The sequence below is a fragment of the Rhipicephalus microplus genome, chromosome 7 (assembly GCF_043290135.1).
Source record: "Rhipicephalus microplus isolate Deutch F79 chromosome 7, USDA_Rmic, whole genome shotgun sequence".
Lineage (NCBI taxonomy): Eukaryota > Metazoa > Arthropoda > Arachnida > Ixodida > Ixodidae > Rhipicephalus > Rhipicephalus microplus.
The window spans coordinates 133,980,224-134,003,371 of record NC_134706.1 but is presented as its reverse complement, the minus strand read 5'-3'; the positions used below and the strand labels follow the sequence as shown (position 1 = coordinate 134,003,371).

General features: G+C 43.3%; 1 protein-coding gene and 2 long non-coding RNA genes across 3 annotated transcripts in view; 2 read left to right on the top strand and 1 right to left on the bottom strand.

Moving 5' to 3' along the window:
* Positions 1-11,248, top strand: part of LOC119184971 (uncharacterized) — a 28,206-nt gene extending 16,958 nt beyond the window's left edge. Inside the window, exons 3-5 of the mRNA XM_037434124.2 lie at positions 264-504; positions 3,428-3,535; positions 10,927-11,248. Coding sequence (XP_037290021.2) covers positions 264-504; positions 3,428-3,535; positions 10,927-10,950 — 373 coding nt within the window. The 3' untranslated portion in view covers positions 10,951-11,248. The remainder of the gene's footprint in view (positions 1-263; positions 505-3,427; positions 3,536-10,926) is intronic.
* Positions 11,249-16,034: 4,786 nt separating this feature from the next.
* Positions 16,035-18,192, bottom strand: LOC119184973 (uncharacterized). Its single transcript, XR_005111465.2, has 2 exons — positions 17,942-18,192; positions 16,035-16,351 (listed from the first exon to the last, which is right to left on the bottom strand). It is a non-coding gene; the product is annotated as an uncharacterized LOC119184973 (long non-coding RNA).
* A 506-nt stretch (positions 18,193-18,698) lies between these two features.
* LOC119184974 (uncharacterized) lies at positions 18,699-22,919 on the top strand. Its single transcript, XR_005111466.2, has 2 exons — positions 18,699-18,831; positions 22,603-22,919. It is a non-coding gene; the product is annotated as an uncharacterized LOC119184974 (long non-coding RNA).
* The last annotated feature ends 229 nt before the right edge of the window (positions 22,920-23,148 follow it).

The following is a 23,148-nucleotide window of genomic DNA, read 5'->3' as shown; positions in this document are numbered from 1 at the left end:
TTGCGATTCAGGCCTCCCTTTCACCTCCTTTTATTTTTTGCGATGTTGTTTGTTTGTTCTCAAATTTTAATTCCTCCCACCCCATATTGTTGCGGAAATCTCCCGGATTCAGAATCCTTGAACTTGGCAGGTATGCCATGCGTGTTTTTCTTTTCCATGTTTAAATATGCCCTTGTGTTACACAGTTATGTGCAGCCAGATTGATTTAGTGTAAACAAGTGTCTGTTTTATAATTACTCCATGCTGCTCGTTTGTTTGTGCAGGTTGGATTTTAGTCCCAATAAACAGCATCATTCTCTAGGCTGCTACGAAGAAACAGCAATCGGACATAGGCCGTGTGGTCATGGCAATGGGTGCAGCAAAAATAAATGCATCTACCGCAATTTATTTACCATGGCATGCAAGTCTCGAAATGATACTGAAGACCCACCACTAATAAACTCTCTTGGTCGGCGATCTCTTCAGATTGCGTGGGAGGTTCCTCCCGTGGCATTGGTTGAATCTGTAAGTATGGCAGTTATTGTTTGTAATGCATTAGCATTTAGGTTTACTTTTCATATAAAACTGCGCATGCTCCATTCGTTCATAACAAAATAGCAACTTGATCAATCCAGCTGGTTATGTAAGACATGAATGCAAGACTTGGCATGACTTGAATGGAGGTCCTGTGAACTTTTTTTTTTTTTTTGTGAGCTATACAGTCACAGCAGCAAGTAGTATATTATATAGCTGGCACGAAACGAAAGCAGGACAGTACTGCTGTCACAACAAGCAACCATGACCAGAGCAATTTAATAAAATTGGTAGACAATTAAAGCAACGAAACCACAGGGGGCAGTATTTATGGTTCCTTAATCGTACTGTAATGATTTTCACTTAAGTAAGCCCGCGCAACAGATCTGCAAAAATCTTTTTAAATGGCAATGTCAGCAACAAGTGCTGCACTTTCACTATCGAATCGCAAATCCTAATTTTTGCCTTAAATGTTATTTCTTTCACGACAAAGGATAAGTTTACAGAGGTGTCTTCAACACCAGAATGTACAAGATTGGCTTTGATGTGTTCTCAGATGTGACAAAAACTTGAGTGTATGGAAATATGGAATGAAAGCCTGTGCTCTTCTACACAAGCAGCAATACTAGTAAGTCATGAACATGTGACAAAGCTCCTTATTTATACTTGTTAAGCTTTGTCAGTGTATTGTCTTAATCCGATAGCATTAAAGAGCTTGTTTCTCAGAAAGTTCGGCGACGGTGTTGGTGATGGCGTCATTGCTTGTGAGTGAAAAATGATCATCTTGTCTATGATCGAAAAATTGAGAAAGATGGAAATAAAATAAACAATAAAAATTTCTGGGTCGGAGTGAGTATCGAATCTAATCTAAGATATTGTTTGGCAAGCATGTGTCCTGCCACACAGCCATGTGTTTGCTTGGAAATACAGTGAAAATGACTTCCTCTGCTCTTGGAACTGCAGTAAAGCCAACACTCATATACTTTACAAACACACATGTCTTGTACACAAGCTTCACTATACAACGTGTAACATCGCAGCAAAATTGCATTGTACAAGCATACAATTCCATTGGGCATTCAAAACATGCAATTATGATAACGACTTTGTGGTTTAAAGCTAGCAATCCATCACAAAAGGTGCACACGTTCCTGTGCAACTCTTTTTGAGCATGGTCAGAAAACACTGCCGATCAATAGCCGAGGTTATTGGAAACACGCATGCCAAATAACATAGCGCATCATGCAGCCTGAAATTCAGAATAAATTCTCAAAGTCGACTAAAAATTGTTTTCTCTTCCCTGAACAAATGATGAGACAAGCTCGAAAATAACTCGAAACAGGCACTGTATCAGCCACTGACTGAATGAAATATGGCACGCTTTGTCATTGCAGAGTCCGCCGCAGGAGGCCTCGACTTGTTCACGTGTGTGCCTGCGATCGCAGTGAAAAGGCGCATATTCGAAAAAAAAAAAAAAGAGAGAGAGAGAGACAAAAGTGCTCAATGTTACGAGGCACATGTGACGTATTTTCTTTCCCCGTGCCACCTCTACTTGCTTAGCTTCCAGCGCTTTCGTCAAAGTGAGACGAGAGAGAATGCGATTGCAGCGTGCGACAAACCTTCGTGACTGGGCTCATACTGGACGAATTCTAAAAATATTTGTGGCAGTCAATTTTCAGGGCAATAACCTCCTTTAGTGCATTCATTATTTGGCTATTTGGAAAAGTGATGCAGGCCCATTTAAGGTGAAGCTCAAGGGACCCTCAGTTTTTGCTTTGCTTTGCATGTATATACTGGAACCGAGTTGAAACTTCACCTTTTGCTTCTTGTGTCCCGCAGTGCAACGCAAGAAACAAAAGTTATGACATGGTGCAAGCCTTACTTCGGTCCCCTTAGAGAGAGATACTGAAGAAAATTTTATCGCCGAGATTTTCAGGCAAATTAAAAAATTGGGTCCTGAAATCAATGGACACAATCTTCTCTCTAGGCAGAAACTATCGAAAAATAATAAATTTATTGCGTTTTTCACAAACTGCCGCCTCTAGCAGCCGCGCCGGGAACCGGAGGAGGTGGCATTTTACGGTGTCACAAACGCCTGAAACAAGCAAACAATGCCAACCATCGCCCGAGTCTCTTGGCTTGCTTATCTTGCCATACGGTTTAGAACCGGTATGAACGGCACCAGTAGCAAACGATGCTAAAGCATCAGCGCTTTTGTGGAAGGGGTAGAGTGGGATCAAAGAAAGGGTGAAGAAAAGGAAAAGGACGACTTGCGCTCACATGCAGCCATCGCGTGCAACAATCTATGAGAAATGCAGCGGACTGTTCAAAATTATGGAAAATGAACTCTGTTTATCAGAACAGTCGCGACTTCAGAGAACACTTTCGGAGTTACATCACTTTTTCCAATTTTTGTTCAGTATCCCTTTGACATAAGATGTCCACATAACTTCGAGAGATGAAAGTAGCATAAAGGCTCTTCCGCTAGGCTGCTTCACATACAAGTTCACCGTGACTCCTAAATACAAGCTTACTCAAATCGCTAGAACGATGTCTAACTCTCTGACTGTAATTCACGGTCTTTTCATTTCCACCATTACCAAAACACACGTTCTGGCCAGGTGTCAATCTCTAACTTAGTATTGCAAAAGATGCTGTAGCTCACTTGTTCTTTACATTGCTGCTGTGGTGTCGAATGGGCATGACCACAACTTTGATGTCAAAATGGATACACTGTTTATTCAGATTCATGCATCATAACCGCTGCTTGCGTTTTTTTCTCAGGTTATTGGTGTTTGAAAACTGATAAAAATATTCAAAGAGAGCTGTGGGAAGCAAGCACAGACTGTTTCTTACGCGCTCTTCTCACACGATACGCAGACGAGCAATTCGCTTCTTTCACTTAAATATGCAGGCCTGCCAGACTTACTCTTCTTCTGAAGGCATGCTCACAATCCTGCTTTCAGCGACAGATGGCACCCAAGCATCAACACAAGTCTGTCACACTGTACAGAGCGATGAGGTCAGTCCAAAAGACTTTTTTTTTTCTTGTGCTCTTGTGCACAAATGTTTGAATGCCACAGGCACCTGTGCTGCCTTATGTGCATTTGTAACACAGGTTCAAGAGAATAGGAGAAAGGGTTGAGGTTCGGGTGGTTTTTTTGACCCATGAAAAGCTTTCTAGCTCTAGCCTGTTCATATTGACCTCTCGGATGAACAAAAGAAAAGAAGCTGCAGTACAGGCTATATGCTTAAGTTTTTGCCATGTGTGAAAAGCGATAAAGCTATGCCTTTGACATGCGGTAGGAGGTATGTGGGCCAGACAGGAGGCTGTCTGAATGATAGGCTCTGTGAACACTGCTACAGTGTCCAAACTAGGGTATCGGGGCACCTTGGCATCCACGTGCCAAGATTGCCAGTGTAGCTCTGTCTTTGAAGGCACTGTGGTCCTTGTGCACAGCCCTGGGTCAAAGGGTGATGGAGATTATTGAGGCTGAGGAAATCGCAGTCTGGCGATGCATGAAAAGGCATGCCATCGCTGCACCTTTCCAGCAAAGTACTTTTGTTTCTGGTGCGATGTACGGACGGGGCGGTTCCACGGCGAGAAGCTGACGTGTTAATCTTTTTCAAGTGGGCACATTCTTGGCTTTATCTACTTTTTTCTTTTCTCTCCCGTTTTTTTTTTCTTTCTTTTCTTTGGTCCTTTAGTTTGCATATATATTTGTTCTTTCACAATAAATCTTAGTTAAACCATTATGACTGACTTGTTCCAACTTGCCCAACAAACAACATCGTTGAAATGAGAAAGGGTTCACTTTTCCAGTAATTTATGACCATCCGCACAAAGAGTTACGAGATAAATCTCCTTCAGTGGCAGTGGCCACGTTTGTGTGTGTAACTCATTTGCGCTATTGGCCGCGAGATCGAGTAGAGTCGCCGCCTGGCGACAACTGGCTGAAAAGGTGAAGTGTGGATTGCTCCGTACATCGTCTGCTAGCCACGTCGTGTTTCTATGTGTGTGTACATCATGCACATTCTCAAAGTGTGGTTTGCCCTGTCATGTAAGTGCGAGTGTAACTGTTTCTTCATATGCCTAAAATGACGTACGAAAGCATTTGGTCTTGCTCGGCTGCTAATGCATTGTGATAAGATCGGCGAGTGCAACTTTCCAGAGTGCTGTTTATTGTCATCATACCCTTCATTCACCAAAAATATTTCAGAATGGGTGCCGCTTTTTGTTTCAAGCACATCACAAAATGCTCTTGGCATCCTCCCACATATGAGTACTATTAAATAGTGTGTGAATGCAGCGTTTTGTAAAAAAAAAGGGGGGGGGGGGGCTCCAGGCCACGCACTTGTGCGCTGTTAGTACGTGTACAACTACCGCACTGTAGTTTATCGATAATGCAAAAAGCCTTAGTTGTGTTTATCTGGCTGCGGTACCACTACATAGAAATATTACTATGACATAAAATGTGACACATCGGTACTTAAACTGTACTTAAAACAGAGTTACTGTTGTGCAACCATGTCCTTAAATAAAAAAAAAATGCTTTAGAGAGCCCAGACATTGATAATTAATTCAGACAGCATGCCTTATATATAATGTCGTATAACTTCACTGAAAATTTAATCTTTTTTACATTGTCTTCAGCATTTGCGTTGCATTGTTAGTGACCGACAGGAAACAGTGGTAACTTTTTGTCTGAAAAAAAAAAAAAAGATTGTCCCATTACTTAGACCTTTGTAGTAGCACTTTCATGCACGTAATCCATCGATGAAAGCTTTCTGCTGAACTCTTATAACATCTTCATATTTTTACTGGTGCACGAATATGTGCGTGCACGTGGTAAACACAGTGTAGCGCAAAGCGCTGTCAGCTACTAAGCTTTTCTGGCAAGACTTATCTACTGCCCCACATTTTATGGTGAACTGAATGAGTGAACAAAAAAATAATCATATGTGTATAAGCTGCAAATGGTGGTACTGAACCAGTCGCACAGATATGCAGGCTTTCTGCAATCTTTCTTTGCTCTTTTTTTTTTCTAATATGCATATGACAAAATGTAATTAAGTCGTTCAGTCACGCTACAGCAGTGTGTAACAGCGGAACACAAGCCAACTACGTGCACACAACTCAGCAAAGGCGTGATTTAGTGCGATAGCGCAAAGAGAGTCACCCAGGGTGATCGCTATGAAAGGCATAATGCTCTTTACTCGCGGATAATGCTAACATTGCATAGGCGTCATGCACCGATTCAGAAGAGCATAGATATTAACAGTAAACTGTAGTCAACGTATTTTATCCACCGACAACCGGCTCAGACCACACGTAATGAAGCGCCGCTGCGTGTATTTGTATACACACCGCCGACCGCCTATCCACACTTGCGCGGGGACAGTACTGCCACCTATAGCCCGATCTCGCCACGAATAGTTGTGTCAAATTGTAGCTAAGTGGATCAACTGAAACTTCTCTACGGTCAATGTTTCTTGAGTTACCTCAATGTGCTGGATACTACCTTAGATAATAGAGAATTTTAGTTTAGTATACACAAGGCTGTACATCCGCAAGATGCCATACGCTACATACACCACGTCTGAGGCTGCTTTCTACATTAGCTTACAGTGCACAGCATTCGAAATGTATACTGCACCTGAGTGTCGACAGGCTTGCCTTTGATTGTTGCTTCACACCATATAGTGTGAAGCAAAGCAACTAGCGATAATAACTGAAATTGGTCAATGCGACACTTAGTCAAGGCAAGAGACAAGCCAGAGCTTTCACAATGACGAGCTGTGGTTTTGGTTTGATGTCTTTGGGCTAGATGAACTTCGATTTTTGTTTAGGCAGTGCAGGCCGAAGCAGCACGAAAGACACCTAGACAACGAAGACGAGGGCTTGCTGCCAACTTAGTGTTTATTGTTATCAACAGATATTTTGCAAAAAGAGAAAATGAAAGAGAGAAAGAACCGATCAAGGATCATCAGCAGCACGAGCAGCAGCCTGACCATGCCCACTGCAGGACAAAGGCCTCTCCTATGTTCGGCCAATCAACTCAGTCCTGTGCTTTCTGCTGCCACTCAATACTTGCACACTTCCTAATCTCATCTGCCCACCTAACTTTCTGTCTTCTTCTCACCCACTTATTTTATATGAAAATTTAGTCAGTTACCCTTAATGACCAGTTGTTGTCCTGCCTATGCGCTAGCCTGACTCATGTCCATTTCTTCTTCTTGGTTTCAACTATGATACCCACTCTACTCTCTTCTTGCCTCTTAAGGTGACACCTAACATTTTCCAATGTATTGCTCGCTGTGTCGTGCTCAATTTAGGCTGAACCCTCCTTGCAATTGTCCCGGTTTCTACTCTGTAGGTAAGTGCCGGTAACATGCAGCTGTCATATACCTTCCTCTTGAGAAATATTGGCAGATTGCTATTCATGATTTGACGATGCTTGCCGTATGTGATCCACCTCATCCTTGTTCTTCTAGTCATTTCACTCTCAGCTCCGCGGTTACTACCTGTGCTTAAAAGACATATTCCTTTACAACTTCCAGCATCTCCCCACCTACCGCAAAATACTGTTTTCTGCCGAGACTGTTGCAGATTACTTTAGCTTTGTGCATATAAATTTTCAGACGTACTCTTCTGCTTTCCATGTCCAGTTCAGCAATCATGAATTGAAATTTGTCGCCTGAGTTTCTCAGCTATGCGATGTCATCAGCGAAGCGCAGGTTACTAAGGTACTCTTCATTAACTCTTTTGTCTAACTCTTCACATTCTACTCCTCTGAAAATGTCCTGTAAAAACGCGGTAAATATTATTGGGGAGATGATGTCTCCCTGCCTTACACCCTTCTTTATTGGTATCCTGTCGCTTTAATTATGGAGCACTATGGTGGCGGTTGATCCTCTGCAGATTTCTTCCAGTATGTTTATGTAGGGTTCGTCGACACCCTGATTCTGCTGCATCTGCGTGACTGCTGATATGTGTACTGAATCAAATGCCTTCTTGTAATCTATGAAGGCTATGTATAGTTGTTGGGTGGCTAGACGATAAATACAAGAATACCCCTGCTGCTGTCACCAGTGTTTGTAAGAACTATTCCTTTACCTTTGAACACTTCCCATGTTTTTGCAAGAGATCGTTCATACATTTGCCGGTCTGACACGCGTAGCAACCATCACAGCTCAGAGGTATTGTACACATGACAGCCCGCGCACCATCCCCAAATACGTCGCCTTGCTTCATTCCAACATTGAGTGTCCAGTCTTCCTGTGTTGCAGTCGAGCTTAGCAGCGATTACAACTAACTTTACCTGTTTACCGACTGGCTTCAGTCTACTCCAAATCAAAGGCAACCCTTAAATTCACGGGAGCTATGTTTGCTGCCACCACTACTGCACTGCTGGCGGTCGTGGCCATCTTGTCTGTATCGCTCCCGGCAGATCGAGATCTCGCGAGATAGCTGCTGGTAAGGTGCGCAACAGCTGTGACGTGTGCATCTCTTGCGTGGGCTAACACACGCATCTCGCCTAGATGCAGCGCATGCGCAGTCTTCTTCCTCTCACTCGTTGTATGCGCAAAGCAGTTGCATGCGCTAAACTAACATTCTCTAATCACGGTAAAAGGAAGAATCAGCGCAAACTAGAAGAGACGAAATACAAGGAAAGAACAGACAGGGACAGGCGCTGACTCAAAAGTAACTGTTTATTGCTTGAATGCAATATAAAGGAAACGGTGTAAGGGCTAAGAAGTCACGTGAAATTTCGAGCCACTTCGTACCGTGACGAATAGCTTGAAAGTTCACGTGACTAGTTAACCCCCTGCGCCTTTTCCTTTATATTGCATTTAAGCAATAGAGAGTCACTTGTCAGTGAGCCCTCGTCCTGTCTGTTATTTCTTTATATTTTGTCTCTTCTAGTTCGCGCTGTTTTTAGCTTTTACCATGATAGACACACTAGACCAACGAAGCACACAACTGGGAGTCTCTGATCACTTTGGCAAAGGCATTACAACGCTCGACGGCTCATTCAGCGAGCAGTGTTCCAGAACCCGCGTCAAGAGTACTAATTTTCTTTTCTTGAAATGCAACCATAAAATGATTGCGCTCATGTTTGGAGCCTATGATATCATTCTCTCTATAATAAAATGAAAGATGCCTGACTGCTCAATAATTGTTTCATTTGTGCTAATTACAATTAGTGATAGAAACTAATGCAGAACAACAAATTTCTTCATTTTCCATCTTGGAATGTAATGTTGCGTGCCTTGAATATAAGCTATGTAAATTAGATACATCTGTAAAGAGTGCATCATAATTCACGCCTGAAGGGGGTATGTGTGGCATCTCCATGCCAGTGCTGGCTGGAAATCAATACAAGGCTGCATTTTGGAGCCAGAGGCACCTTCGGCTTTTGCACATTTCGAAGTTTCCAAGCACTTGCAATTTTGCGTATTTTATGAAGCACTGCTAAGGGTATGCGAGAACTGAATCAAGTGTAAGCTGCACTTCAGTATTTTTAATAAACAGTAGCTGACATGAAGTGGTACATTTCGAAGTTTCCAAGCACTTGCAATTTTGCGTATTTTATGAAGCACTGCTAAGGGTATGCGAGAACTGAATCAAGTGTAAGCTGCACTTCAGTATTTTTAATAAAGAGTAGCTGACATGAAGTGGTACATCAGTATGCACTGGTAAGAAACTAGTAGGTATTTAGGTACATTTTGAGTATTTTTGCTCAAAAATTTGTCTAGTCAGCAGGGAAGCTTTGATAATGTGCTTCCTTTAAAAATGGACCACTTTGCTCATGATGATCATTGTGAAAACATTTTGCAAAACTTTTAAAATCAATTTCCTTGTAATATAACAAGAACTCCTTCACTGTGGTCTACAGTTATTGAGGCATTTACAATTTTTACCGACTGCTCTGCTCCTTCAGATACAAATCCAAAGTATGCCTACACTGTCCGGCACTGTGCCACTTTCCAAACTGGCCTAAGTTTATGTAGAGTAGACTGTACCATCTCTTAGTAGAAGTACTAAACGAAAGTTGTGCCTCAAAATTTAAGGCGATCGCTTTTGCAAGTGCATAGGTATTTCCAAAAAGGTAGTGTTCTTTATATTATAAAAAGAAAAAAAAACTGTTGCAGTGAGTGTACCGTAAAAACCTGAGAAGACACCCCTTTCTCTTTGTAGGAGAGTTGCAATACACCTTAATGACTGAAAAGCACCTCCCACTACCTTTTGCTATTTTTTTTTCCACCTATTTCTCAGCTATAGAATTCTGCAGCAGCAGGTCTTGGGAGCCCAAGTTCCAATTCTGTAGACATGCGCACAATTTCTTACAACTTATACGAAGTGGTTCCTCAGGGGTCACATTTTGAGTTGTCGCAAATTGCTGAAATATTTGAAGATTGTCTTCCTCTCTGGCCTGTAAATGCATGCATATTAGATAAAACATTTGACCAGAGGCACATGTGTGCATTTTTCTTAGAGGCTCTTAAGACGTCATGCTGACGTTTAGTCCGAGACCGAGCAAGGACCCTACCTCGAAATATTTTCCAATTATCCATCACCCTATGGGGCCACTTGACCAGGATCTTGCGGTATTTGTTTTGGCTGTGTTTGTTCTTTCGCAGAGTTGACTAAGAATGCGACGAATAGCGGGTAAATTTATAGCAGTGGTACATGCGAGTCATGTGGTATCCCAAGTGCCGCCCTGTGCCAGAAAGAGAGCTAACTTCCATGCAACGAGCAGTTTTACAAACATTGATGGCTAGAGCTACCACTGCAAAGCGTTTAGAATAAAAACAATAGAATATGTAAAATAACATTGCTAAATGTGAACAATTTCAATACAGAGCCTCAAGATTTATTTTTATTTCCTATCGTAGAATGCAATCGGTAACAAGCCTAAGAACAAAGGCTCATATTGCACAAAAAAAAATTGAACGTCAACAGCATGATTTTCAGATTTTCCATGGTGTTTACAAAACAGAGATCTCATCCTCTCTCGACACATGGAATAAGTTACGGAAGGACATTGTACTGTGTAGCGATAGTAAATATTTCGAAGGTGCAGTATTGAATTAAATGTACTGGTGAAAGTGTACTCACTTGATAACCAATGTTCTGCTGAGTTGACTGCAAAGTGCGTATTGAATGTTGCATTTTTTTTTTCTTTCTCATACTCTTGCATTGTGTCAAGTTGCAAGGTTTTCTTTCCTTTTGAATTGATTTTGCAACTTCTGTAATTGTACCCAGTTGAGCTGCTTCTGTTTTGGCATGTATGCTAACAGTATGAATGAACAAATAAATAATAAAAACATTCGCAACCCTGTTATGGTGCAAGAGCTATCTGTTCGTCTTCCAAGCTTAGATTACGCTGCTCTGTTTCATTTTTACAGGTTAACGATACGGACAATGGTTGACTGAGCTGCAGGGGCTTTCTGGAATCACAGCTTACCTCACCAAGAAGTGCAAAAACATTTTGCGACCTGTCTGGCGATTATGATGATCACACACAGTGTTTAATGGTGGAAGGGCCACTACATCTGGCCAGAGAACAGCAAATGATCTGCTGCCACACTGCCAAGTGTAAATCACTCTGATTTTGTTACGTAGTCATCACTGTGTCAAAGGAAACATTGCTTGCGTATTGCTTTTCTGGTTTGGTGCAACTTGTAAGTGGTGTGCGCTTGATTTTAATAAAATGCAAGGGCAGTTTAATCCAGCTCTAATGAATTCTTAGCGAGATCCAGTAGCTTTTACGAATGTATATTTGTATGTAGTTTATAACACTCAAAATGATCATAAAGAAGCCCTGCAATGTTTTTTAGAGCATGGTCCGAAAACTCCACTGATCGGTAGTCGATGCTCCCGAGAACACGCAACCAAATAATACAGCACGGCACGCGACAAGGAATTCACAATACATTCTCTAAGTCAGTTAAAGATAGTTTTCTCGTCTCTTGACAAATGATGCTACAGTATACTAAAATATTATTGTGTCATGGACTTAAGCTCTATGCCATTAGCCGATTTGAGCACGGCGCGTTCAAGAGTTGCTGAAGCCACCCCATACCACGTGTCCTTGGCACTGAAAAGCCACGTGTTTGAAGAAAGAAAAAAGTGCTCAGGGTCACAAGCCCGCTTGACAGGCCTTCTCCTGTGCCATCCCTCTCTGCTATCTTCCAGCGCTTTCGACGGGACAAGAAGACAGAATGTAATTGCAGCGTGCGAGAAATCTTCATAACTCTGGTCGTACTGGACGGATTCTAAAAATATTTGCGACGATGGATTGACGCGGCATTAAGCTCTTTTAGCAAAGCCATTCTACGGCTGCACAGGAAAGTGTGGCAGGGCCTCTTTAAGACAGATCTAATTTTTTCATGTGTAGATCCATGTTCTTGTGCACACGTCCCTACCATGTGCTGCACCAGCGTACAGCTCATAACTTTTGGAAAACCTTTTCTCTGCACAGTTTTACTGTGTTGTTCGGGCACTTGCTGGGATGTGAATAAAAACATTAATATTAACAATTTATGAAATTTGATTTCCCGAAACCACAATACAATTATGAGCGACGCTGCAGTGGAGGACTCTAAATTTTGACCACCTGAGGTTCTTTATATGTGCACCTACAGCTAGGTACACAGGTCTAAAAGGGCCAGTAAACAACCTCGAGTCCCGAAAATTGTTATAAAGAGAAATATGTGCACTTTTGCTTTGTGAACAAGATGCTGCAAGAATTATGCGAATACATGCTATATTAAAGGGATACTGAACAAAAACTGGAAAAGGCGACGAAACTTCGAAATTCGACTTGGAAGATGCCACTGTTCCGACAAAGGAAACTTATTTCTCGCTTTTTTGATGGATTGTCAGCGTGCAGCAGCTGCTTGCGAGCGCGAGCCATTATGTCACATTGAACAAGGAGCACGCAGGATGCACGTGTTCTTGTCCTCCTTTACCTTTTCTCCGCCTCTCTTTTCACTCCACTTTGTCACAAAAGCGTTTGTGCTTTGCCCAGCCAGAAGTATTGTTCGGTGCTGTTGCTGTTCATACCGGTTTTGGGAGCCGAACTGGAAGAAGAGTGAGCCGTGAGACCCGAGCGATGGCTGGCAATGTTGACTTGCCAGTTTCGGGAAAGTCTGATGACACCAAGTCACCTTGTTCGCGGCGCTGAAGAATGCATTAAATTCACTATTTTCCTTGTAGTTTCTGCTAGGAATGAAGGTCATCTTTATCGATTTCAGGATCCTATCTATCGATGTGGCTGAAAATATTGGCGGCAAAAATTTTGTTCAGTATCCTTTTAAGCAAGTTACAGGGGTTAGCACATCGGTTTCAGCTGCTTGCAAATTTTCACACGGCCTCGCCAACCTTTTTCCTTACAGTAAGCGGAAAGTGTAGACTATCATTGTTGCTGGTTTACACGAACCGACGAGCTGCATGCTACGTCAAATCGCCAACTTTGCGTCACTGCGCGTGAAACGAAGTTTGGTCAGGTGGAGGAAAGGAGTGCAAGAATATGTTTTTCGAAATGCAGTTTCTGTGCGGCTGCACTATTCGGAAAACGTGATCGCCGTAGTCTGCTCAACAAATTGCCAAGCTTCTTTTTTTTTGGGGGGTAGCAAAAAAGCCTCTTGAATGACCCTCTGCGCACTTTTGCCTCCATCGAAAATGCCTCGAATCGAATTCTTTCTCGAGACCTGCGGGTTAGCAGTTGAGCACCACAACCACTAGACTACTCTGGCTCGTTTTATTAATACCATCATTATTAGTATTAGCTTTGAACACTAGTACTTTAGTTGTAATTGGCCATTAATTGTAATCTCAAAGCAAGAGCCCCCTTTCTTTTTCTTTAAAAAGAAAAACAACCATGGACCTGGAGCTGCAAATGCCTGCTAATTTTTTCATTGCTGTCACGGCCAATGCAAATTGTGCTTTAGGCACTGCTGCACTATCACTGCCAGGACCATTTCATGATCAAGCTCAGAGATAGTCATTTTACAGACATGTACATTAAGCTTAATCTGCATTACTATGGATCACACATCAGCTACAATTGTTTACAATTGTGATATCCAATCATGACCGACCTGTGTGACATAAATAAGCTTCACACAAAATGCTGTACATCACGGTCAATATGAACCGGTTCAAATTGAGGGAGAACCACTGGACGTAATGCAGCTAGAAGTCAGTGCTACAGGCCCAGCGCAGCACCAGAAACAAATGGCAAGGTGCCAAGTGCACGCTGCTTTGTTCAGTTCTCTGTGCCTGTGTGTTCAGTTCTCTGCCTCTGTGCAATAGCACTGACGGGCGAGTTTGTGTTGGTTCAGTTATGAATGGCACCAAAAAAAAAAATGAAGAAAACCACACGCTGGCACCAGTGTGTGGTTTTCATGTGTGCTCCGTGCGTTTTTTTTTTTTTTGCGCCGTTCATAACCATGAATAATCTGTGCAAGTTTGAGAGGCTGTGATAGCGTGCACGAGTCGTTGCTAAGTGCCCACACACCAAGTTGCACTGATGCTGCTAGTAGTGCTCAAAAACTGCACTTCCTACACTACAGCTTCGAGCCAGACACTAATGAGAAAGAGCACACTGTAAGAACTTTATTGCTAAAGTTTCCCAGTCACAAGTTCATTATTCGCAGAGAAAACCAAGGTACAGGTTTCCATTTTTGAATTTCACGCCATTAGCAATTCCACAATGTAGTTTTGCAACATTGGCTCGAAATTTTCAGAGACTTCATATGCCAAGTTCATGGCAAACACAGATTACAATGTACTTCAGTTTTAGCGATTAGAAGCCATTTTAATTTTATTGTTTAAAAGGACCTGGTAGACAATTTAGTTATTGGAAGCTGCTTCAACTTTAGCGATTGAAAGGACCCGGTAGACTCTTTCAGAAATTAACGTCACAGTAGTTGGTGCGGGAAACTCGTGGTGTCTCCACCTACAGTTTCTAAGCGTTTTGTGAAATTGTAATTTACTAATACGTCAAAGTGTTTTCTGCAAAAATATGCAAATACCGATGCTCTAATACCTTAAATAGTTACACTGTACGCACTCTGATGATATGTGGGGTTTAAAGTCCCAAAGCCACCTTATGGTTATGAGACGCCGTAGTGGAGGGCTCCGGAAATTTCGACCACCTGGGGTTCTTTAACGTGCACCCAAATCTGAGCACACGAGCCTACAACATTTCCGCTTCCATCGGAAATGCAGCCGGGATTCGAACCCGCGGGTCAGCAGCCGAGTACCTTAGCCACTAGACCACCGCGGCGGGGCCACTGTACGCACTCTTCTGCTATAGCTATTTAGCATTTGCTTGTAGCTAATGTGAAGTAGCAGCTGCGGACAACAGCTTCCACAGCCACGCAAAGTCGCTGAAGGTACTGTGCTTGTTGCTGCGAGTAGACGAAACAGTGCCGTTCGCAGACGCAGAGCAAGCTCATTCTTGCGTTGCTAGCGTGCCATTGAACTGTTCAGACAGTGACAGACCGGTCAGTGGCAGTAACGATATTGCACAAACAGTCTCAACAAGTGAAACTATTCTTAATGATGCTCCCTTATCCTTAGTACACTCGTGTAAATATCTTGGGCTTAACATTACTAACAATCTATCCTGGCAGAAACACGTCGAATACGTCACTAATAATGCTAACCACATGCACGGATATTTGCGACGAAACTTTTCTTCCGTACCCATGCCAGTGAAACTAAACCTTTACAAAACGTTAGTACGCTCTAAACTGGAATACGCATGCGCCATCTGGGATCCCGGTCAAGTAACCCTAACTCTCACTCTAGAAGCCGTTCAAAACCGCGCAACCCGTTTCATTTTGTGCAATTATCCCCGTCATGCCAGCGTCACAGCCATGAAAAAAACTGAACCTAACAGACTTATCGTTCCGTCGAAAATGCTCTCTCCTTTCTCTTATTCATAAAATTTATCATTACAATCCATCTTTAAAAGAGAGCCTTCTCTCTTCCTCCTCTTACATTTCACCTCGTTTCGATCATTGCTTTAAAGTAGGTGTGCCATTTTGCCAAACAAACCACTACAGTGATTCCTTCATTCCCAGAACAAGCAAAGACTGGAACTGCCTTTCCACTGCCACAGCATCCCTCATCGACCCTGCAAACTTCAAACTCTCGATTTTGCAGCAATTGTAACATCTCGCTTACTTTTTGTTGTATAACCCCACTCCTTTCTGTAAAGCCTTCGGGCATGGAAAGTATTCAAATAAATAAATAAACGTTGGCGGACACATACTTTAGCAGGGATCTAACAAACTGATTAACGCACCAGCTCGAGTATGCACAGCCCTAATTGCGAGTTTGTCAAACTTGCACGGTCGGCGGCACGCATTTCAATAGGGCAGCCCCTTGTGATAATTTAAGGCTTGTATAACATGATGAATTGTACCGATTTCTTTGGAGCTCGCACTTGGCAGAGTGGCGGCACTCGTGCACACCAACGTCTAAAGCAGATGTGCAAAAATCATTGTGGGATGAGCGTTTAATGGAGGTGAACAAACGATGATCCAATGTCCAGAGGTGTCTCCTTGCGCACATCGAGAGCTTGGGGTCCGTCATGTAAGTGCAAGGGCACCGTCCGATGCAGTGACCAGGTGGCGGTATTACAGTCCGGGCAGAGTAGAGGACACCCTCTTCAGGCTTTCCTCCTGTGCCAGCCAGGCTTTGTCTCCGCCACTCATGGCTCCGGCTTACTTGGACCTCTCACGCATCTTCCTGCGCTTGCGCTTCAACCTTCGCATCCGCTTCTTGCGCCACTTGGCCCTCATGTCTGGCACGTACCTGCGTTGACATGAAAAGACAATCAGTACAAGAGACTTAGCATAAAATGGGGGCAAAAGGAAAGTCATGTACACTGCCATCCTTTGTTACAGGAAACATGCAAGCATGCGGCCCCCACTCTGCAGCGGCATCTATTGGCAAGCAAGGCAACTAGTCATTGCCGCTGGACAAGCGTTGCTAGATTACACTCCCACTTCGAAAACAGTGGGCGATGCCGTCAAAGCCGGATACGGCTTTTAAAACTCTCAGTTGATGGTGCAATACGCAGCTGCCGAAGAGCACAGCTAAAACTTGCCTGTTCCCTTTAATAAAAGACCCGTGTTAGCCAAGGGAGAAGTTTTTCCTGTGGAGCCGGGCTCCATCCAAATTTAAACTGCTTTATTGCAAAAACAAAAATGCGACGAAGTGAACAACCACATAACCTTGACGATTGTCCCATACAGTTTTGACAGCAGCTTGCTTGAGTGGTGAGCAGCTTTTACACTGACACTACTAGCTATCCAAGTTCCACACGAGGGTGACTAGATCAAAGCATGCTGAATTCGTTGAAACAAAAGGATTCCCTTAAAGAAAAAAAAAAAAAAGAAAACGCCAATTTCGCGGGTTCGTATTTGCAGTCACCCATAGCACGCGATCCGAGATGTTCGGCGCATCGCGTTATGGTTAGCGCATCGCGGTTACCCGATTTTAAGACATTTTTTAAATGAGCTTCTAAGAGCACGTGCCTCGCGGATCACCTTGACGAGATGCATGAGCATTAAGACTAGTGATGGATAAAATTGACAAGATTTTTCTACTAGTTACTGCCAAGTTTACCCGTCGAATGATTAAGCTGTATACGTGATGCGATGATGCAAAAGTTGTAACCGAGCGATTAGTCGCAATAAAGACAAAACAAATGCCACCTAACCAAATGTTGCCAGTTCACTGCTGAAATGTCGTGGGATGACACCCGACACCGGGACTTCGCTCGTTTTTGGCACAGGTAAACAAGGCTTACGGACCATTGCCCATGCCGTATAAACTGGAGGTGCACTAACTAAATGGGAACTGCGGGAATTAAATCACACCATTTTCAATTTTGTTCGCTCACTCGAACACGAACGGCGATGTCGCACACATTCGAGGCCTACGTACAACGAATGAACGACTGCGTGCGTCATGAGCACAGTTCATTTAAAACATCGTGGTTTTTCATTTTCCTACTGGCCCACGGAGTTGCATGCGAAGGTCAAAAACACCACGCGTAGTAAAGCACGGCAAGAAGTGCTCGCAATCGCGCTCACCGCATGGCAAAGGGCACAATGCATACACAATATGCATACACAAAACAAGTACGCCGATTAACATAAGAAAAAAACTTACTAAGAACTTGATACCCGGGATCCCTTTTAACGTGGTTATAATTGAAACGAAAGAAAACAGTGCAGTGAGCGATATATTTCGTCAAGACCCCGAAATCGCCTCAATATGCTTAATTTCGAGAATATGGTACGTTAATAGCCAAGTCTGGAAGTTCCGGTGATCCTGTTATGCATTTCGTAGCAACGATTACAAATAAAGTGGGCGGATTATTCGAGATTTACTCACCGCACACAACGATGCGTGCACGCGAAGCGAAAGAGGGTTGACAAGTGTGAAAAGGTCACGTGACTGACAAGCTCCTAGTCTTGTTACTCGGCTTCTTATGACTAAATGCTTTAAATATTTGAACAACGCTAGTTTGTTTCAGTTTCGAGACCCTTGTGATATTACCTTCGCGTTTTATAAAAACGCGCCATTTTTCTACCATTCTAGCACACAGTTGTTACATACACCCTATGTTGTTAAACCAGGGCAGTGCTCAGATTATCTTTGTCAAAGGCTTTAGCAAAAGCTTTATTATATTTGTTTTTGATTTGTCTCTGAACAAATCATTTCCACAAAAAACAAAGGAAAAATAATAAAACATCTGCGTTCTTATGGTTTATGCGTTGAATTTGTGTTGAGTTTGTAAAGCCAAATAAACATAAATAGAGCATATCTAAAGGCGTATGTGAGCTTTTAGATAAACCCGGGGTGCTATTCTGGACACTGTCTAATACCGCCATAATGTCAAATTTCGTAACTGTGGCATTTTAAGCCAATGAGAGAGGTCGTAGCAGCTCACAGAACGCACCAAAGGTACCCAAAGGTTTTCTCGGCAAAGAAGGCCTGCAACATCGAGTTTCATGCAATTGTATGAAAATTCATATTCCAACTCGCCCAACTTTCTATTCTGTTACAATTGTATGAAACTCTATGGCCTGCAATTTCCGTTCAGTGCATGGTACCCAGCGCAAAAAGATCGTTCCGAAACCGAAAGTAACTTCGGTAATTTCCAGCCAATACAAGCCGTGTTGTTTAGGTCACGTGACTCTCCTGAACGACGTCACGTTTTGCTTTTATACATTCCTCTTTTTGTGCCCTCTTCGCCGTGTGCGCTAGCATCTACCCGTGCGGTAAGTAAATCCGGATGAATCAAACTATTTCATACGTATTTATGCCTCGTGTCTAGTTCCTAAATAATGTGTTGTTATTGCCAAGCATAACCAAGCTAAAATATATGCCATTAAAACTTATTTTTCACGCTTAGCCGGCTTCTATGTCTTCACGAAAATCGGTGCGGTATGCGGCGATGCTCTATCTCCTGCATTGTACACTAGTTGCTTGCTCTCAGAATATTCATTATGTTGCACAGGTGATTTAGTTAGTGAACTGCAACGTTTCTATCGCCGGTCGTGCATGTACCAGAAAGACTGCCAGCATAACTAAGCAGGCACACCCAAGTCCTGCTTGGTCACGATTGGCTTATTTTGATAAGCCTTGAATGCGTGTTATGTGTAGTGCGGATAGGTTTGCGTAGGCTACGCGTGAACGAAAACCAACGCTACGACACGTGCTGTTTGGTCGTCGAACTTGCCTCTGATGGTGGTCAGTCTTACAATGGCTGCATTTTGCAAAATGTTTCGTGCATTGGTAGTTGTACAGTCACTATAGACCGTGAGAAACCTCCTAATGGCAGTGATCATTCGCACGTTATACTGTGAGCGGAGCTTTATGTTCGTTCCCAATTTTCTTGAGCCGTCTCCGCCGGGTACTGCTGCCCGATCGGTTGCTCAGTCTTCTAGGCCGAATCGCAAATATTTTCTGCCGACATTTTTTCACTGAGCGTTGCCGTCACCATATTAGGCGGCGCTAGTTGTGGGGTCCTTTCTGGAGTGTTTGTTACCCGTCCCAAATAACTCTGCCATAGAAGAGCAAATTGCCAGTTGGCCGACTTCAATTAATTAGCCCATGATTAATCTCATTAGCGCTAAGTCGGCAAGGAGTGCCCAAAACTTGTGACAGTGCCTTAGCCAGAATCGAAAACTCCACTGCCACCTAACTTCTAAGGACATACACTAAGAAGCGATAACATTACCATGATAAAGGGAATCGGGTAAGGAGATGATAGTATCCTCGATGTCTTTGAATGCCTGCTTAAAGGAAGTGGGAAGAAGCGGGAACGAAGGTTAAAGTTTGAGCAACGTACACTTTACTCATCATTATCTAGTACTCCTCTGTAATAAAGACAAGGAACTGTGGAATGTGACTGAAAACATCCTGGTGAACGATGAACCGTCCACTATTGGAAACCATGCTGTTGAGTGTATGCAAGATAGTTTATACCTAGGACAACTATTAACAAAACAGTAGAGCCTGATAATTCACCAAAAAAAATCACTGAAGAATAAGAATGGGCCGGAGCACGTCTGGGAGGCACTCTTAAATAAAGTCTGAAAAATGTGACTCAATAAAATGGAAATTGTGCATAGAACATACAAATGGTGAGCTAGATGGGAAACAAACAAAAAATAAATTTGTCACAATAACATTAGCCCGTTCACCATTGCAAAAAGATTGTACCAAATTTACTGGGAAAAAGATTTTTTTGTTCAATTTGTAGAGCTTGGTTATTTTTTGTGAATAGAATACTATCATTTAAGAAAGGGAAACAAGACAACCACCCATTTGTAGCATAAAGCCACGAGGAAATCGTACGGATTTCTCAAAAAGAAAAGCCTCCTAGTTGCGGAAAAATTTTTCCTGGTCCGGGGTTCGAACCCGGGACTAATGCCTTTCTAGGGCAGTCGCTCTGCCGATTGAGCTAGAGGAAGCTAGCAATTGACAGCTCCAGGGTGAATTCATCGACAACTCGAAGCACATGGACACAAGTAATGCAAACCCGCAAGGTGCTGGAAGGCTTAAGAAAGGGAAAGAAGACAACCACTCGTTTGTAGCATGAAGCAACCTCAATTTCGAAGTACAAAGTATGCTGGCATTTACAGTATCCCAAGTGTTACAAGTGCCAAGGCACCTTGTGAGATCGCAGGACACGGGGTTCTGATGCACTCTGAGGATAATTGTCAGTTTTTGGAAGAATAGTTACGTGTGTGCAAATGCTCATATGCCACGAGTTGGGAGAAAAGCAGCACTAATTTTTGTGCTGAGGTGAGGACGTTATGTAGCAACACTATATCTTCAGTTAGTGTGACTGGTAGTGTGACTGGAGTGACTGGTAGTGTTGCAGAGCCTGTTTTTTTTTTTTTTTTTTGCGTGGAGGAAGTCATTAACTAAGATAGAGCATCACATCCTGCTAGCCATGGTTTACAAATAAATGCTCTCTGAATCCCATCGTGCTTTCTTCCCTGACCAATGAGAGGGTTGTTGGCAAAGAATATTTGGCTGTGCTACTTTAACATCGCCTGTTTTTCGCCCGCTCCCGCCTTGCCCGGGTACCTACGGCAGTTCGCACGCTGCAGCACAGTTTGTTGGGTTGTGCAATGTTGCTGTGTACAATGTTGAAAGGGAAGCATTGTGGTTTTTTGTTGTCCTACTTTAATGAGCTCATTGGATTAGGAAGGCCTCATTTTTTCACTCGATACAAGACCAGAAAATCAAGATGTGCAGCGCGTATACCAGCCACCGCGTACACCGGCTGCCCGCCACGACCTGCGAGGGCCCATTATCTCGATTTCACTACAAACACTACAAATTGCGTAGACCAAAAACAAGTGAAATCCCAAAGTCTCTTGAGCCGCAATTTTAAGACTGGATGAGCGAAGCACAGCAGCTCCCATCGAAAAAGAGTTATGCAGAGCTAGGCAACTTTACAAGAGATATAATATTAATAATAATATATTGCTGTGGCCCGCGCCACCAACGTAGCAGCGCCCCCCCTCCCAGAAGTGTTTTAAACAGCGCTGGTGTTGAGCCCCTTTGATTGAAATTTGTGGAAACAGCCGAGGAAAATAGTATGCAAGGCAGATGAGACTTCGCACGGTGCGTGCCGCGGAAATGCCGGCCATGATTTTTTTTTTCGTGTATGTTTTGACACCTTTTTCACCTTGTATTTTACTTTTTTGTACGCTAATGTACAGTGGAGTCCCTGAAAATGATGGACACCGCGTTAGGGAATAAATTGACCAATTTTTCAAAATCCTGACCCCCCAACTCGAACCGATCGGCTATACTTCAACGTGAAGGAATATTGTTTCGCATCTATTTTCAGTTTGTTTCAATGCAATACCCAAATTTCCGCGATCGCCATCACGAATTCAACCGCCTCCCTGACACGCTGATTGTGCACGTAGTGGTCGCGGACAAGCTTGTATGTACAGTATCTTGGTATGCCATCTATGTTTGCAGGTAAGTGCTTGGCTATGACACTTACCCGGAATGAAGTTACACCTGTAGCACAAATATCACCGAGTTTTTTCAAGTAGTCTTTTTTTTTTTGTTAATCCGCGCCAGTCAAACAGGCCGGTATTTTTCGGAAAATCGCAATGTGCGTTCTTAATTTTAGGTAATAACTTTCGGCGAAGAAACGCCCCAAAAGCTCTGCTTCCTCTTCGGGGACTACTAAATCAACTTGCCTCACTAGCAGCCCTCAATCTTGCGTCGTAGGGCAAAACTAAACAGACGCAAGCACGAGGAGACAACACGGCAGCGGTAGGCGATGGAGTCGGTTGGTACCCGGGCATGTCGGTGGCGCATTTCGGAAGTGACGAAGGGGCACTGTGTGATGCACGTGCACACTATGTATAAGCACTCAGCCTGGCAATCACAGCTGGCATTAACTGCTAGCTGCACTTGTCTAGTGCTATGCTCCATTTTTTTCTCCTGTGTAGTATTTGTCATTCATGGCTGGGGCGTATTGGACTGATTGCATGCTTTTTGTTTCGAGACAGGTACGTGCTAGTCATGAGGGCCAAGTGGCGTAAGAAGCGGATGCGGAGGTTGAAGCGCAAGCGCAGGAAGATGCGCGAGAGGTCCAAGTAGACTGGACCCACGAGTGGTGGAGACGGGCCTGGCTGACTGGAGGGATGCCTGATGACGGCGTCGTTGACTTTCTGCCCTGGTTGTGATCTCACCACCTGGCCGCTGCATCGGACGGTGCACTTGCGCTTACATGACGGACCCCAAGATCTCGATGTGCGCAAGATACACCTTCGAACACATTGGATCATCACAACTGTGCATCCATAAAACCTCATCTCGGAAAGAATTTTTGTTTGTTTTGTTTTACTCAGAATTTGCCTGCTACTCTGCTGCACCGGGCTGGCGAGTAATTGGGACACTTTCACATTTAATTTAGAATATTTCTTGTTAAATAGACAGGGTGTGCAAGCACTGATACCAGAAAAAAAGTGAGAACACCCCGTTGCCTTCTCTTGACTTTTCCTTTGTGTTGATTTTTGCACATGAGTATCTGCCAACTAGCTGAGCATTTTCTT